Below are 18,409 nucleotides of genomic sequence, written 5' to 3' on the forward strand. Positions count from 1 at the left end.
ATTAGGGTAGCAGTGCTAATGGTTCAGAGTGGTCAGAGGCAAGGGTGTAAGGGGTTTCTTCCAGCAAACACCCTCTTGTCTGATGTCTATTCCCTTGATCATTGGTACTGGCTGCCATTGATCAATGTAGTGAAACTCCAGCCCCAAGGTGACTTCCTGCCCAATGATTGACAACCTCCATGAACACTGCTTGGTGACAGGCCCTTCTGTTTCTGAGTTAAGCCCAGCAGTGTGGAATGAGACCCTTGAATTATCTTGAAGTATTCACTTAAAGGCTGTATCGATTGTAATGAGATCAGCCTGGTGTATGACACGAATATGAGACAGCTAATTGTCACCATTAATCTGGTCCAATCAGGGAGCCCTCACTGATAGATGACAAAGGAGTATCAGACATCATAGAATCATAGAATCCCGACAATGTGGAAACAGGCCATTCAGCCCAACAAGTCCACATTGACCGTCCGAAGAGTAACTCACCCAGGCCCCTTCCCCTAACCTATTACTCTACATTTCCCCTTACTAATGCACCTAACCTATACATCCCTGAACACTACAGACAATTTCTTCACTTTGACACCTGGCTCTAGGGGAGATGGATCAGAGTCAAGGACTCTTCACATGGAAATAAAAGGTGACATTCTGATAGAAGACCAGCCTCTGTGGAGTATTTTGAGGCAGCTTGACAAAAGGATCAACCATGGGTCCAACTGGCCAGAATGTGATTATGGTGAACGTGAGAATGCAGCAATGTTTGAGTGAGTCACATTGCACCCTATTCAGTGCCTTTCTGTCCCAACGCTCAGTCCTTCCAAGTGTGGAACATTCTATCCATTGGGTCAGCTTCTACATGTCTATTCATGACACTCTGATCAGTATGTCTACCTTCGCTCACATTTGCTTCTGTGTTGTCACAATGTTGATATTACCTCTACTCTTCGATCAGATGCAATTTGTTCCAGTTACATAATCAAAAGGCCAAAGTCATCATCATCATCGGCGTTCACATTGAACACCGTACTGATACCTGCAGCTCTGTCTCTCTCCGTGGCAACTTTCTCTTCAATTATATGAAAATGGAGAAAAGATTGAGAACAAAAGCTAATGATAAGAATCAGAATTAATTATCCTCAATCCATCCACTTAATTTAATGACCAGACTGTTTTTACTATCTTCTTTTTTTTAATTGAGTTAGTTATTCTAGTTTAGGTGGTTAAATATTGAGAAGTATAGATTAGATTCCCTAATGTATGGAAACAGACCATTTTTCCCAACAGGTCCACACCAACTCTCTGAACAGTTACCCACCCAGACCCATTCCTCTACCCTATAGTGACCCCTGACTAAGGCACCTAACATTATGGCCAATTTAGCATGATCACCACGTCTTTGGATTGTGGAAGGAAATCCAGGCAGACATGGGAAAAATGTACAAACTCCATCGAGACAGTGACCTCAGGCGGGAATCAAACTCAGGTCCCTGGCACTGTGAGGCTGTAGTGCTAAACACCGAGCCACTGTGCCACCCGGTATGAAACAGTTTCATTTTTGATCGCTGTACCAAACTCCATTCCCTAACTGCTGACACCATCTCACTCTCCTTGGAATCTTTGAGATTAACTTGGACAGCTTGTAAATTTAGAGTGTGCTTGCCCTGTGATTATAGAGGAAAAGGCTAAGATTGAATATGGGAACAATAAACTATATCATGAGTGATTTAAAAAATCACATGTTGATGAGCTGACTCTGGAGAGCAATGCAACAATTGAGATCTTGCCCTAACTCTATGCAGCGAAGAGAATGTAAATAACCTGTTATCTTAAATGGGTTGGATTCCAACAAACACTTTTTTGAAAACAGTGGATGCAAAGTCTATGCAGTTGAGCAATATTAGTTTAAGAGATCATTTTATGACTGTGGAGTAAAGAGCACAAAAAGAGATGGAAGAGTGCTAAGTCTAAGTCTATAAGCTATATAGCACATGAATACATTCTTCCCGTTCAAAGACCTTAAACTCCAGCAACTTCACTTTAATAAGATAATTGACCCAGTCTCATCTAAGGTTCCCACCACTACAATCGTGAGATTGAGTTTCCAATTCCTATTTGTACTATGACTCAATAGGAATGGATTCCAACAATCTATGAATTTCCATGGATTGACAGAAAATCATTTTATTCAACCCTTTCCACTCCTTCTTACTTACCTTTGATCACAAATAGCTCAATCTGTTTCAGGATCTTCTTAATGGGCTCTGTTTGAGTCCAGCTAAACAATCCACCAAGTTCAAAGCTAGGATTTCTGATTAACAGATTGAGGGTACCATAGTGCTCATACATTCTTCGAGAAATGTCTGGTGTATCATTGTAATCATCACTCCATTTTACAGCCCAATGCTGACCTTCTCTGTGAAAAGTTCCCAATTGTTTTATAGTTTGTTGTCCTGAATGTGGTCTCCATTCCCAGATAATGGAGCTATTTCCAGGATGGTCTGGTCCTTTCAATAAAAAGTACCCTTCCTGATGGAGAAAAAATGCTTCATTGAGGTTTCCTGTAAGGAAAGATGAAAATTGATAAAATGAGCTAATACATTTCAATGTCTATTTGTGTAATTATGAAGCCTACAGAAATTTTTTTTCAGTAAGTTCTTAATTATGATTCAGATATGACACAGCACGAACACACCAGAGTAAGAGACTTTGTAGTTCACAGAACAAAGGTCTTTGTGTTCAAGCTGTATTTAATTTTGTTTTGTGTGATATGGATGTCACAGGAAAGAACAGCACTTGTTGTTTATCTCTAATTGCCCTTGAGCCAAACAGGTTTTTTTCTGTCATCTCATAGATATCCCATGAGAGATGGAATGGTTGGAGATCTAATCTTGGGGAATAAAGACGGTCAAGTGATTGAAGCATCAGTGAGCAAGCATTTTGTGGATGGTGACCGTAACTCTGTAAGTTTTAAGGTCATGTTGTGTAGCAAGTGGAACCAAGTGGACTTATTTGACTACGAGGTACTTGAATGGTGTAGTTAAACTGGGCCAATCATCATTTCCTGATGAAGGTTTCTGGCCCGAAACGTCGAATTTCCTGTTCCTTGGATGCTGCCTAACCTGCTGTGCTTTAACCAGCAACACATTTTCAGCTCTGATCTCCAGCATCTGCAGACCTCACTTTTTACCCAATCAGGAAAGGTTTGGCTGACCAATAGAACCAGAGGAACCCCAGGCAGGTACCAGGGCAGGCTGCCCTCGAGGTAGCTGAAAGGTGCTGAGGGCGGTTAGTGAAGCCGGAAGGTGGGTAGGCCATCCTGACCGCTGTCACCCCGGGCAAGTACCGGGGCGGGCTGTCCTAGAGGTAGTCGAAAGCTGTGTCAGGGTGGACCGAGAACTGGAAGGGGCATGGGGTAGACCGAGAGCCGGAAGGTGCGTAGTGGTGGGCTGCCTTAGAGTGGTCGGAAGGTGGGTGGGGTGGGGGCTTGCTGGGTCTGTATTGTCTACACTTTTTATGTAACAGGATTGTCTTATGCATAAATGTCATTGTTGCTGTCTTTTCATATGTGAAACTGGGATTTGAAGTTGTCCTCATCTCTCTGTAAACTTGTTGAACAGTAGGGTTTGGGGCCTGGCTTTGCTGTTCCTCTCCCTTGTAAAATTGCTGTTGCATACAGCTGTAAATGTTAACTGTTTTTCTGTCAACTCTTTTCTAATTGTTTAATAAAATTTTAAAAAATAGAACCGGGTATCCCCAGGCAGGTACCGGGGCGGGCTGTCCGAGAGGTGGTCGAAAGCTGTGTCAGTGTGGACCGAGAACTGGGAGGGACATTAGGTGGATCGAGAGCCAGAAGATGCGTAGGAGTGGGCTGCCTTCGAGTGGCCGGAAGGTGGGAGGGGCGGAGCTAGCTGGGTCTGTTTTGTATGCATTTTTTTTGTGTAATTCGATTGTCTTTTTATGTACAAATGTCATTGTTGCTGTCTTGTCATGCTTGAAACTGGGATATGGGGCTTGTCCTCATCTCCCTCTAAACTAGTTGAACGGTCGAGTTTGGGGCCTAGCTTTGCTGCTCCTCTCCCTTGTAAAATTGCTGCTGTATAGAGCTGTAAATGTTAACTGTTTTTTTTCTAAACTGTTTTGCAACGTTTAATAAAGTAATAAAAAAAATAGAACCGGGGAACCCCAGGCAGGTACCGGGCGGCTGTCCTGGGGGCGGCCAAAAGGTGCAAACTATGGGCACTGGACCCAAAGTGTACTCCCCACTGTCACCTCTGTCACCTGTCCTGCCCTATTTCCCAAGAGTTGTGCAGGGGTTTTAAAAATATATGTAATGAGGACCTGGTTGGCCATAGTCAATGTACAAAAAAAAGCCAGGCGATTAGAATCTCCTCAGTTCAGGGGGGAAAAATAACCAGGAAATTTTCACTGTGTCTTGCAACTACACACAAACAAGATGGATGCTGGGGAAATAAGCACTACCGCTGTATGGCAGAAATGTATTGTATTAAGATTAAAGAAAAAAATGGAGATTAGAATCTCTTTTATGCATCTGCACTTCTTTCGTTTTTTTTATTTTGCAATTAAAATTAATGTTTTGTTAAATGGTCACCCATTTCCCATAGAGGTTGATTCTGGTGCAGCTGTATCTGTGTTTGCAGAATCTGTATTTAATAACATTTGTTCGGGACTCCAACTTTTAAGCTTGCGGGAAGCCTCACCCAGACTGAGAACATACCCTGAATATGCAACAGTTTCCCAGGGTATGATGTCAGTTCCAGTCTCCTGTGAGAAGCAAGTGGTGCAGTTACCCCTGATGGTAGTAAAAAGGTTGGGGCTGAGCTTATTGGGGTGGGATTGTTTGAGAAAGATTCACTTTGATTGGCTCAATACTTTTCAATCGGAAAATGGCTACCTCAAGTGAAGTCCAAGTAAAATACCCAGGAATTTTTCAAGAAGTGGTTAGAATTATCAGAGGCCAAGCTACTTTACCTGTTGACTAGGATGCAATTCCAAGATTTTGCAAGGCCTGCTCAGTGCCTTGTGCCTTGCGGGCAAAAGTAGAGGTAGAAATCAGGAGGCTGGAGAGTGAAAGAATCACCAAACCAGTGCAGTTTGCAGAATAAGCATTGTCAGTCACACTGACTGTGAAGCCTAATGACTCGGTTTTCTGTTGTGGGGGATTTTATGCAAATAGTAAACAGCTTTTTGCAGCTGGGTAAATATGTGGTCCCTCACATAGAGGACTTACGTGCAAATTTGATGGGGATGGGGGCTATCGTTTACGAAACTGGACTTGAGCCACATCAATCTGAAATTGCCACTGGATGAGAAGTCCCAGGAGTGAGGTATGCTAAAATTAATACCCACAAGGGTTTATATCAATATGCAAGCCTGCCATTTGAGGTGTCATCAGCCCATGCCCTTTTCCAATGCACCATGGAGAACATTTTACAAGGGTTGCCCTAGGTTGCTATTTATCTGAATGATGTATTAATAACAGGGAAGAACCAACAAAGAGCACTTGGAGAACGTGGACATATTCCTTAAACATTTCTCCCAGGTGGCGTATACCTTGGATGAGAAAAAATGTATGTTCCAGGCACCCCAAGTGTCCTGCCTGATGTACAGAGTCGATAAAAGCAAGGGAAGTGAAAAAGCAGTTATCATCACCTCGGGTGTTGGCAAACCATGAACTGACGCGACTGGTGGTGCTGACGTGTGATGCCTTCCTGAGGGATATCAGGATAGCGTTGGCTCACCAGTGGCCAAACAGTGAGGAATGCCCAATAGCATGTGCTTCCTCGAGTTTGGCTCATAATGAATACAAGTATGCCCAGAGAGAGGAGGAAACTTTTGCTAAAGCCTTCGCTGTGAAGAGGGTTCACCAGTACCTTTATGGACAGGAAATTGTCATAGTAAGAGATCACAAACTTGTGCTAGAACTACTGAAGGACATGCTGCCAATAGCTTCCGGTAGAGTTCAGCATTGGGCCTTTATAGATAACAGACAATAAACAATAGGTGCAGGAGTAGGCCATTCTGCCCTTCGAGCCTGCACCACCATTCATTATGATCATGGCTGATCGTCCTCAATCAGTATCCCGTTCCTGCCTTATCTCCATAATCCTTGATTCCACTATCTTTGAGAGCTCTATCCAACTCTTTCGTTAACGAATCCAGAGACTGGGCCTCCACTGCCTTCTGGGGCAGAGCATTCCACACAGCCACCACTCTCTGTGTGAAGAAGTTTCTCCTCATCTCTGTCCTAAATGGTCTACCCCGTATTTCTAAGCTGTGTCCTCTGTTTCAGCACTCACCCATCAGCGGAAACATGTTTCCTGCCTCCAGAGTGTCCAATCCTTCAATCATCTTATATGTCTCAATCAGATCCCCTTTCACTCTTCTAAACTCAAGAGTATACAAACCCAGTCGCTCCACTCTTTCAGTGTAAGGTAATCCCGCCATTCCAGGAATTGACCTCGTGAACCTACGCTGCACTCCTTCAATAGCCAGGATGTCCTTCCTCAGATTTGGAGACCAGAACTGCACACAGTACTCCAGGTGTGGTCTCACCAGGGCCCTGTACAGCTGCAGAAGAACCTCTTTGCTTCTATACTCAATCCCTCTTGCTTTGAAGGCCAGCATGCTATTAGCCTTCTTCACTACCTGCTCTACCTGCATGCTTACCTTCATTGACTGATGTACAAGAACACCCAGATCTCTCTGTACTGCCCCTTTACGTAAATTGATTCCATTTAGGTACTAATCTGCCTTCCTGATCTTGCCACCAAAGTGGATAACCATACATTTATCCACATTAAACAGCATCTGTCATGCATCTGACCACTCACCTAACTTGTCCAGGTCACCCTATAATCTCCTAACATCCCCATCACATTTCACCCTGCCACCCAGCTTAGTATCATCAGCAAATTTGCTAACGTTATTGCTAATACCATCTTCTATATCATTAACACATATTGTAAAAAGCTGCGGTCCCAGTACTGATCCCTGCAGTAACCCACTGGTCACTGCCTGCCATTCCGAAATAGAGCAGTTTATCACTATTCTTTGTTTCCTATCAGCCAATCAACTTTCAGTCCAAGTTAGTACTTTGCCCCCAATACCATGCGCCTGATTTTGCTCACTAACCTCTTACGTGGGACTTTATCAAAAGCTTTCTGAAAGTCCAGGTACACTACATCTACTGGAACTCCCTTGTCCAACTTCAGAGTTACATCCTCAAAAAATTCCAGAAGATTAGTCAAGCATGTTTTCCCCTTCATAAATCCATGCTGACTCTGACCTATCCTGTTACTACTATCCAGATGTGTCGTAATTTCATCCTTTACAATAGACTCCAGCATCATTCCCACCACTGAGGTCAGACTAACTGGTCTATAATTTCTTGTTTTCTCTCTCCCACCTTTCTTAAAAAGTGGTATAACACGAGCCACCATCCAATCTGCAGGAACTGATCCCGAATCTATCGAACTCTGGAAAATAATCACCAACGCATCCATAATTCCTCGAGCTATCTTCTTCAGTACTCTGGGATGTAGACCATCAAGCCCCGGGGACTTATCAAACGTCAGACCTAACAGTCTCTCCAACACCAATTCCTGACAAATATAAATTCCCTTAAGTTTAGGTCCTTCAGCCACTGTTATCTCAGGGAGATTGCTTGTGTCTTCCCCAGTGAACACAGATCTGAAGTACCAATTCAATTCTTCTGCCATTTCTTTGTTCCCCGTAATATATTCCCCTGTTTCTGTCTTCAAGGGCCCAATTTTAGTCTTAACCATTTTTTTGTCTTTCACATACCTAAAAAAGTTTTTACAATCCTCCTTTATATTATTGGCCAGTTTACCTTCGTACCTCATTTTTTCTCCACTTATTTCCTTCTTAGTAATTCGCTGTTGTTAAAAGCTTCCTCATCCTGCTTTTTCCCACTTATCTTTCCTATGTTATACTTTTTCTCTTTCAACTTTATATGTTTCTTAACATCCCTCATCAGCCACGGCCACCCATACCTCCTTATAGGATCTTTCTTCCTTTTTGGAATGAACTGATCCTGCAACTTCTGCATTATAAACAGAAATATCTGCCATTGTTCCTCCACTGTCATCCCTGCTAAGGTATTGCACCATTGAACTTTGGCCAGCTCCGCCCTCATAGCTCCATAGTTCCCTTTATTTAACAGAAATATTGTCACTTCCAATTGTACCCTCTCCCTCTCAAATTGCAGTTTGAAGCTTACTTATGGTCACTACTTCCCAATGACTCCTTCACTTGAGGTCCCTGACCAATTCTGGTTCGTTGCACAATACCAGTTCCAGATTTGCCTTCTCCCTGGTCGGCTGCAGCACCGGCTGTTCTAAGATTCCATCTCTGAGGTACTCCACAAAGTCTCCTTCTTGAGGTCCAATACCATCCTGATTCTCCCAGTCTACCTGCATGTTGAAATCCCCCATAACAACTGTAGTAACATCTTTGCGACAGGCCAATTGCAGCTCCTGGTTTAGCTTACATCCGACATCCAGACTACTGTTCAGGGGCCTGTCGATAACTCCCAAGAGGGTCTTTTTACCCTTAGTATTTCTCAGCTCTATCCACACTGACTCTGCATCCTCTGATTCTAGGTTTCCCTGCGCAAGGGACTGAATATCATCCTAACCAACATGGCCACCTCACCCCCTCTGCCCGTCAGTCTGTCCTTACAATAGCACGTGTAGCCTTGAGTATTCATTTCCCAGGGCCTGTCCACTTGAAGCCACGTCTCAGTTATCCCCACAATATCAAATCTGCCAATTTCCAAAAGAGCCTCAAGCTCATGCATCTTATTTCTAATGCTTTGTGCATTCATGTATTGTATTTTTGATTTGTTACTACCCTCACCCTTCTCATCAACTCCTATTCCACTCAACCTTACAGCATGATCCCTTTGAATTTTCTGCCTCATTGATGCAGTTGTCTTTCTTGACTTCCCTTGTTCTAACTTTCCCTTCAATTTCCTTCTTAAACATCCAGTTTGTCCCCTCCCCCGGCAACTTAGTTTAAACGTAGCTGTGTTGCAGTAGCAAGCCTGCCTGCCAGAACGCTGGTCCCTAACCTATTAAGGTGCAAACCGTCCCTCTTGTAGAATTTATGCTTACCACAAAACATACCCCAGTGATGCAAGACTTTAAATCCTTGCTTCCTGCACCAGTTCCCCAGCCACACGTTCAAGTCCATTATCTCCCTGTTTCTGGCTTCACCAGCCCGAGGAACTGGAAGCAAACTGGAGATAACCACCCTGGACATCCTGCTTTTCAGCCTTCTTCCTAGTTCTCTGAAGTCCCGCTGTAGTATGTTCCTCCTCTTCTTCCCAACATCATTTGTGTCGACATGTGCCACATCTCTGGCTCTTCACCTTCGTCCTTGAGGATTTCCTGCACCCTGTCTGTGATGTCTTTAACCGTGGCACCAGGAGGGCAACGCACCATCCTTAACTCCCATCTGCTGCCACAAAACCCCCAGTCAGTTCCTCTCACTATGGAGTCCCCTATTACCACGGCTCTGTGCGATGTCTGACTCTTCCGCTCTGCCTCTGCGCTAACTTTTGATTGACAGACCTGGCCACCTCTCGGACTGGCAGTGTCATCTGTCTCTCCTGTTTCCAAAAGATTCAACTTGTTCCTGACAGGTACTTCCCCTGGGGTGTCTTGCACCTGTCTCTTCTCTGTCTTCCTCATCATCTACTCTCTTCTGCTCTCTTCTGGCATGACTGGTGTAATAACCTCGCTGAAGGTCTTGTCCAGAAAGATCTCGTTCTCTCGGATGAGCCTAAGGTCCTCGAGTTCTTTCATCAGTGCTGCAATATGCCCTGTCAGTAGCTGAACACACTTTCCACACTTATTTGAGCCAGACACACCAGAGTCGTTGACCTCCCACATCAAGTACGTAGCGCACTGAACCAGCTTGGCAGTCATGTCTTCAACCTCTTCAACTGTGGCGTAATCACTTCACTCAACCTCCTTGTCAAAGACTCCTGAGCTAAAGCCTCACTCTTCAATCCACAGGAACTTCCTTGGACTCTCTTTTTGGGGCAAGTCTGTGGACTTTTAATTTAGGTTAGAGGAGGCCCTACATTGTAGGACCTGGAGTCTAGAACACACCCACTCAAACAACAATCACTTACCTTCCCGACCAACTTTGCGCTCCGACTTCACTTTCGACCTTATTCTCAGCATGTATAAATACACGTTAGAACACTGTCCAGGAAGCCAGTTAGCTACAGAGGATGGCTTGAGGCTGCCTCACACTGACAGATACTCCACCTGTTGTGCCTCCTCTGAAAGAGTCCATTTTGGTTTTAAATTTTCTGGACATGTTTCCAGTCACTGTGGACACTATCTGACTGAGGACATAAAAAGACCCTGTCTTAGCAAAACTGAAACAGCTGGTGGTAATGGGGGAAGAGAAATGCCATCTCAACCAGGTTTGAAATGTTTCAGGACCTAGTGAGACCAGATCACTGTCGAGGATGGCACATTACTGTGGGGAGCAAGAGTGAGAGTGTCCTAAATAAAGTTCGCTGCCACATACTGTCCAAACTCCACTAGGGTGATCCACGGATTTCCAAGACGAAGTTGCTGGCAAGAAAATATGTCTGGTGGCCAGGTTTGGATGCTGACTTAGTTGCTGAGGTGGGGCAGTGCCAAAATGCAAACATGAACAACAATTGCAAGTAGCAGCACCTTCACAATCGTGAGAACGGCCAGGTAAACCCTGGACTCAGTTTCATGTTGACGACGATGGTCCTTTCATGGGCTCAATGTTCCTTGACATTGTGGATACCCTTCAAAGCAGTTGGATGTGCATAATGTTCATTCAACAAACTCAGGGATGACTGAGGAGCTGTGGCATTTTTCGTGATACTCGGAATTCCGGAGCAAGGCGACATCATTCAGCAACAGGTAGATCCAATATTTCCTATAGTCTGATGGGATTTGGCACATAAGGAGAGCTCCACACCATCCATCATTCAATGGCCCAGCAGAAACAGCAGTCCAAACATTGAAGCCAGTATTGAAGAAGCAGCCTACAGTGTCAATTGGTACCAAACCGTCCTGATTCCTGTTCAATTATAGGACTATCCTCATGCAACAACAAGGATAGCTCCAGCAGAGTTGCTGATGGGGAGGAGATTATGCAACAAGTTAAATGTGATATTTCCAGACCTGGGCAGCAGCAAGAGGATGAAACAGCAATAGGAATGCTAATGCCAGCCAAATGCCTCCTCTACCCAAGAGAGACAATTTAACTCAGGGAAGGAAGTTTGGTGCTGGAATGATGGAAATGGCCCTGTATGGGCATGAGACGAGGTTGACACAAGCTCAGGTCCCATGCCTGACAAAGTTTGGGTAGGTTGATACAGTCTTGAACGAAGATGTGGATCACCTCAAAGCTGTTAGCTCACAAACAGGGCAGGAGCAAAACATATCTGCCCCCTCAAATCAGCCCAAAAGCAGGTTATCCCCCTCTGTCTAGTGCTGATGAAATCTCAGAGACTGCAATGGATGCAGCCTTAATACCATTTCAGTTGGAACAAGAGGAAGAGACACTCCTGGGATGTTCCGGATGCAAAAGATGGTCTATGGCCTGATACACGCTACCTGTGTCTAGGTTTGAGGCAGAGGGACTGGACCTGGGGTGAAAGCATCGCAAGAAAATCTACAAGTCAAAGACCAGGCCAACATCTCTGGACTTGGGTTGGGGGGAGAAGCGCAACCTTATTCTCTATAAGGTTCTTGATTGGCCCAACCTCAGTCAGGAAAGCCTTGGCTGACCAATATAACCAGGATATTAGAATCTCTTCAGTTGAGGACTGACTCCGAGCATGGCCAGTGTACTATGACTTGATGACAGGATACTAGCCTCTGTGCAGTTATTTCATTATGGAAAGGGAAAAGGATCATTCAGAAATTAAGCATCTAAATTGGGGAAAGGTCAATTTCAACATCATTAGACAGTATTTGGTGACATTTACTAGGAGCAACTATGAGCAGGTAATTACTTGGATTTCCTACACCAAATGAACAGCAGAGGATCATGAGGCAGTTCCCCACCACCTTCTCAAGGGTGTTATAAAGCAGAGGTAAAACTGAGTAAAAAGTGAGGTCTGCAGATGCTGGAGATCGGAGCTGAAAATGTGTTGCTGGTTAAAGCGCAGCAGGTCAGGCAGCATCCAAGGAACAGGAAATTCGACATTTCGGGCAAAAGCCTGATGGAGGGCTTTTGCCTGAAACGTCGAATTTCCTGTTCCTTGGATGCTGCCTGACCTGCTGCGCTTTAACCAGCAACACATTTTCAGAAGTAAAACTGAGACTGAAACACCCAAAGAGGAGCACCTTTGCCCTATAATCTGTAAAAGGTGTGTGAAAAATGGTGTAACCTGCTCTACAGTAACTTCTAGAGGTTAAATAAAATAAATTGCTGATACTCACTTTAAAATAAACAAGTAAACTTTATTTATCTAACTCTAACAGTGAACAGATTATCTATACTATGAACAAATCAAATAAATCCCTTCTAACGAATAACTATTTCTGAACAAAGCAAGATTCTAATGGTATGCTGTTCTAATAAATAAAACTCCCACCTATATATAGAAAAACACTAGATTTAGTCTCTCAAAATTACAGCCATGTTATAAATCTTCCAGGAAGTTCAGTGCCTTCTCTGTCGATTCTTCTGTCAGGAATATTAACCAGTTGTGTGCTTGATACCGTTGTTATTTGGCTAAAGTCACTGAGGAACCTTTGACAGCTGACGGTTCTCTCTCTCTCTCTCTCTCTCTCTCGAACGTTGGTGAATGGCAGCTAACTCTGGGGGTGGGGTGGGGGCAGGGGGTGTGGGGGGGCTGGGTGGGAGCGGTGGGTGGAGGTTTGGAGTGGTGGTCTTTGCCCCTGCCCTATGCTTTTTATTCCTTGATGACATATCAGTATTCCTTGCAATAGGATTGCTAATATTGTTGTGAAAATCTGGGTGTACTGTACCTTTAAGAGAGTTAAAAGCTAACAGCACCAAGTGTTCTGAATAAGGTAAAAATGTAACACTTGGTTGAAAGTTATGGTAGCTGGTTGCCTGGAAATGACAAAACAGATTCAAATTAGGCCAATCAGTTTAAATTGTGCTCCCCAAATTACCAAATTCCAATTAAGTTTGAATTATGAATATTGACTATCGTAAATGACAATGACACAATACAATGCTTTGTGGGGGGTATCAGTCCGGGGAAAATTAAATAGTTGAGAGGAGATCTGCCAAGCCAATGACATCTGCAGACTGCCTGGAGAATAGCTCTCTTAAAGGTACCTTCATCAATCAGTGACCTGTGAAACAGAAAACTCTCAGAAGATGAACAGAAAACCAAGGAAGAGAAGATTCAACATCTGACTGTTTTTAAAAACTTGAATGTTTGGTAAATCTTAATTGGGCGGTTTTATCGGACTAATATTATAAAAGGGGAAGGTCAAATATAGGTTAGAGGAAGGAGTTTAAATACCTGTTAGTTAATTATTTTCTGCTATAAATACAGTTGTTCTTTATTTGTGCTTTAAATGTTTCTTGGACTCTCAAATTTTCACAGATTGCTGTGGGAGATAAATATTTTCTGTGTTGCTGTTTTAAATTAAGCAGTATATTCTCAAAACCATCAGACTTAAAATTAACAGGCTTTTAGTATCTAAGTATCTGGTTCATACTGACTGACAAATTCAAAAGCCTGTTGCTTGATAAAAACTGCTGCTTGACCTGCTCACTGTACGGCCTTTTGATACAAATGTTTCAATTCAGGTGCTCTTTATGTACTTGCAAACTCTCAAGTTGCTGCTCACAGGCATCCATTTTAAATCTCGAAGCACAGATAAAGCACATGATCTTTTAAAAGGAGCACGCAAAGCCTTAACCCCTAGTACTTTGCAAACACAAATTCCTAACTTCTGACCTCCTAATCCACAAATACTCCACCCAATTTCACAACAAGGGCAATGAGAGATTGGCATTAAATGCGGGCACATTCCAGCTCATTGACACCAGGCCACGCTCCACAAGCTACAAACTGGACAGTTCTGGTTTCAAATGGATTGAATGGGATCCAGAAGCTCCCACATGCTGCAGCTGTGACACATGTCCTGAAGTATATTTTTTCTCAGTTAATATATCTTTCTTAACTAAATTGTAGTTCCTCCCTTCCCATAACTGCTGCACTCATCAAACTTCCAGCTCAAAGTTTTCCTACTCAAGCAGCACTCAGACAAATATATTTTTAATATCAAAAACAAAAATGATGTAGTTAGAGATTGATAGAGGCAGGTGATCAGAGATGGCCTTTCCTGATTGATTTCATGGGAATAGGGATGTTTTATGAAATGACATTAAGACATAGTTGGGAAATATGAACTGGAGAATTTAAATGAGAGGGGTGAAGATAAAGTGCAAAATGGATGAAATGATCCCAGAACATGCTGAGTTCTGACAGATGTTGAAGTTCCCCAAGGATAAGAAATCATTTGGTGCAAAGTTGAGTGAGGAAAGCAGTAAATACATTGCAGTGAGAACAATTTGATTAGTGTGCAGTAGAGAATGAGGATGACGGGGGAGAGGGGAGGGGGATGGAACAAAGTGGGATATGCAACTGAGAAAATGTATATGAGGAGAAAGGAGACAGATCAAGTCACAAAATCGTGTTGGAATCTGCAACTCAATGGACTAAATGGCCATATTTGGGGCCATAAATGATTCAGAATCAGGGAATCATAAAGTGTAGAAGAGGACCTTTGGTCCATTGGGTCTGCACCAACAGAAACTAACTCTAAACTACACTAGTTCCACTGTCCACACTTGGTCCAGAGCCTTGAATGTTGTGACATTTTTGAAATGTCTCCATAACATAAAAATCAGAAAGGTTTTGGAAAGGACTCTCTAGCCAAATGGAAATAAAATATATTGTCTACTCTTAGCCGGGTTCCCGTGAAGACCATGTTGTTGATCCAATTATCTACAATAAGCACAGCGATGAAAGGCTTATTTCCACAAGTGCACGGACACTGTTGAGGGAGATCTGTTTCATGGTGGTGGGAGCTGAGACACTTGGAGATTATATATGATCAACAGTGGACCAGTGAGTGGAACATATAGAGCACGAGATGTATTAGGCAGGATATTCAAAGGGAGAGCAGGATGGGACTTCTTGTGTTTTTCTTCATAATGAGGCAATGTGAATGTATCAAGGAAACCGCCAGATAATGCCAAGGATGCAGAGAAGGAAATCTAACCCTAACCCTAACCCTAACCTACCAGATCATAAACTCAGGGTAATGGTAGGAAAGCAAAAGGGTCAAAGGGTATGAAGGGTTGGGGGGCGAATTGGGAAAATACAGCACATAAAGTTTGAGAATTGAAATAAGGCAAGGCAATAGGAGAGAGTTGTCTAAAAGAGGTAAAGACTTTGAAATTTTTTGGAAAAAGAGAAAACATGATGCTTGAAAAGAATGCATTTTTTTTAGCTTCATCTGTTAAACAGTTTTTTACAGAAAAGATGGTATCTATTCTGTGAGGTCTCATTCTGTTTGTGTGAGCAGGACAGAGAAAAGGTCAAATTGGTCTTTCTCGCACTCCATATGGTTCATGAAATATTTAAGAAAATTTCAACACATTGACAACAAAACAAATGATAATGATCATTCTATGGTCAGACTGAGTCACTGCAACTTCTTCTGCTCAAACACTGGCCTAGTCTTCAGATATCCTTTCCACAGCCTTTGTTATGATGCTTAATAACTATTGAAAAAATTCCTGGATTATTTTGTCCAAAATCAGAGCCATCTCTGTCTGTTTTACAATATCTCTGCTTTGTTACACATGGTTTTGTGACACAGTGAATTGAAGAGTAGGTTAAGCTCTCAAGGTTTACAACGGTAAGCTGTTTCAAACGTTAGCTTCATGATCAAATTTACCATCTCATGTAGATTATCAGCTTTCACTCCAAATTTTGATGGAACAGAAACTACAAACATTTAACACTCTCTGTCAAATGTTCATCCACTTCCCAAATGCACATTGTTGTAATAAATGACTAATTAACCAATTTGTCTTCCAGACAGTGAGGTGTTATCTCAGGGAAAGTTTCTGACAAACTGCACCATTGTAGAGGCTTATACACAAGATATAAAGGATGGGTTACTACTGCCATTAAGAGCAATAAATGGGAACAATATTTCCTTTGGATTCTATTTGTTAAGAACAAGCCCTGAGTCACTTACCATGGAGTTCCATATAGTACGGGACTGAAACCTGAGGCATGTTTTGATGAAACAAAACACATGTCCACTTCCCACTGCCTCTGTCACCTTTCCCAACAATCAGTCTCAATGATTTATCTTCTTTATTCCTCACAGTAAATGCCTTTTCTTCAACAATATTACCATTGCTATTGACCCAAACAAGTCTCATTGATTCAGTGACATCAGAGACAGAGCAGATCAGGGTAACGGAGTCTCCCACAGTTTCGACATCAGAAGGCTCTACTGTGACTGTGTAAACAAGAAAATAGTTTAGCGTTTAAACAATTGCTTGATCATTGAAAACATCATCAACATTCTGTTCCCTACCTTTAACTGTGATTAATGTAATGGTCACCATCGTATTTGATTGCATTGAACATGTGTAAACTCCTGCATCTTCAAACAGGACTGGGACAATCCTCACATTGAAATTCTTGCCATCAAACTTTGTCGTTGTGGGGACTAGTCGATTCCCAAAGTGAATTCTGTTTATATTGAGGGATTGAGATCTTGAAGCAAATGTTATGATTTCCTCCTCATGTTGAGCATCTGACCTCCAGCTCCAAACAGCAGTATCATAATAATAATAATAAGAAGAATAACAAATCAGGTTGAGTTCACTGCGATCTGTGCCTGAGCGATAAAGAGTGTAGCTCTGTTTATGTAAATCTATGAGAGAGACAGAGAATCACATGCTGGAACTTTATGCTTGAGCAAGGACAGGGAAAAGGCAAAATAGCAAAAGACTATTGTTGCATTAAATTATTTTCATGTTGATCTTTAAAACATTGCATTATCAGTTTTTCAAAACAATGAACTATTTAAACTTTAGTTGAGATCAATATGTAGAAAGGTAGACTTTGTCGAAAATCATGAACTTTTTTTTCATTTTAATATGTTTCCTTTTGATGATATAAAGATTTAAGAAGCATCCTGATGGATAAGTTAATAGGAAAAGAACAGAAGGATTCAGACTGAGTGGAGGCAAAAGGTTTTTAACTTAAAAAGATAGTTGTCAGTGTAGTCTTGGTACATTAAAGGGCCTGTCCCTGTGCTGTATGGTTCTTTGTTCTTTGTTCTGAGACATCCAATTCCCAATATTCTGACACTGAGCAACAACATGTAATCCTGCTGCAAGTGATCGCTTCAATTTAACTGCAATTTGAGGTTATTGAAAAGGGCAATGGGATATTCTAGTCTCAGAAATGGTGAGAGGAATATGAGACAGGGTGCACTTAATTGAGCAGTAGGTAAAATGACCAGATTTTCGGCATTGAGATAAACTCCAGTGATGAAGTTCTCGCTCCACGGGTGGTGGGTTGACCATCTCATCTGTAGGTATCGAGGTGTTTATTCGCATTTGATTCAAAGCACAACCACACATTGCAGCCTGGAGCCCGTCCTATAACATTACCCTCCATTGGATACACACCAACCTTCCCCTCAATTGCTTGATGCTTCTAACCATGCCCTCCCGCTGCTGGACACTCTAAACCCTACTCTCCTCTGCCTGCTACCACAAACCTGCTCTCCCCAGCCTACACACCCAATCCTCTCCTCTGATTGTTGTGTTAAACTTTTCCCATCCTCTGACAGTTTCCCACATCCTAGATCTAGCAGACAAAATCCCCTTCCAGCCTCAACGAAAGGCTAAACCCCTATTCTGCCTCAAGTTAGATCTTGGAAAACTCAACCCTCCACACATTCCATCTCTCACCCCCTCAGCCTGCAACCCCAGGATCTCAGCTGTCAGCTCTTGGCCTCACAGAAAACGCTCCTTTGGCATTTTCCTCACTGCCTGTACTGAATGTCCTCACTGCTCACCATGCCTCAAATCACAGACTGTTTCTCACTTACATTGGCTGCTGATAGACTCACTACTAAACTGATCAGTAAAGAAGGGGAAAAAACAACTCAGGTGTGATTGTAGAAGCAGCAGTTTACCATTTCTCTCCATTCCATGTACAGGAGGTGGGGGTGGGGAACCTTTCTCTGATTGTTGAAAAATCTTTTAAGGTACTCCCTCTTGGGCAATTTGAAGCCTCTACGTACTTTGACTTTGACAAGGGACTGTCCTCCAGCCCGTC

The 18,409-nt window shown here is 42.8% G+C and overlaps 1 protein-coding gene across 2 annotated transcripts in view; it reads right to left on the reverse strand.

Annotated features, from left to right (window-relative positions):
- Positions 1-18,409, reverse strand: part of LOC132823469 (uncharacterized) — a 67,405-nt gene that overhangs the window by 10,716 nt on the left and 38,280 nt on the right. For both annotated transcript variants that reach the window (XM_060837371.1, XM_060837372.1), the window contains exons 6-8: positions 16,650-16,991; positions 16,302-16,571; positions 2,208-2,552 (exon numbers count right to left, since the gene is read on the reverse strand). In XM_060837371.1, coding sequence (XP_060693354.1) covers positions 2,208-2,552; positions 16,302-16,571; positions 16,650-16,991 — 957 coding nt within the window. The remainder of the gene's footprint in view (positions 1-2,207; positions 2,553-16,301; positions 16,572-16,649; positions 16,992-18,409) is intronic.

The sequence above is a fragment of the Hemiscyllium ocellatum genome, chromosome 16 (assembly GCF_020745735.1).
Source record: "Hemiscyllium ocellatum isolate sHemOce1 chromosome 16, sHemOce1.pat.X.cur, whole genome shotgun sequence".
NCBI classification, from domain to species: Eukaryota; Metazoa; Chordata; class Chondrichthyes; order Orectolobiformes; family Hemiscylliidae; genus Hemiscyllium; species Hemiscyllium ocellatum.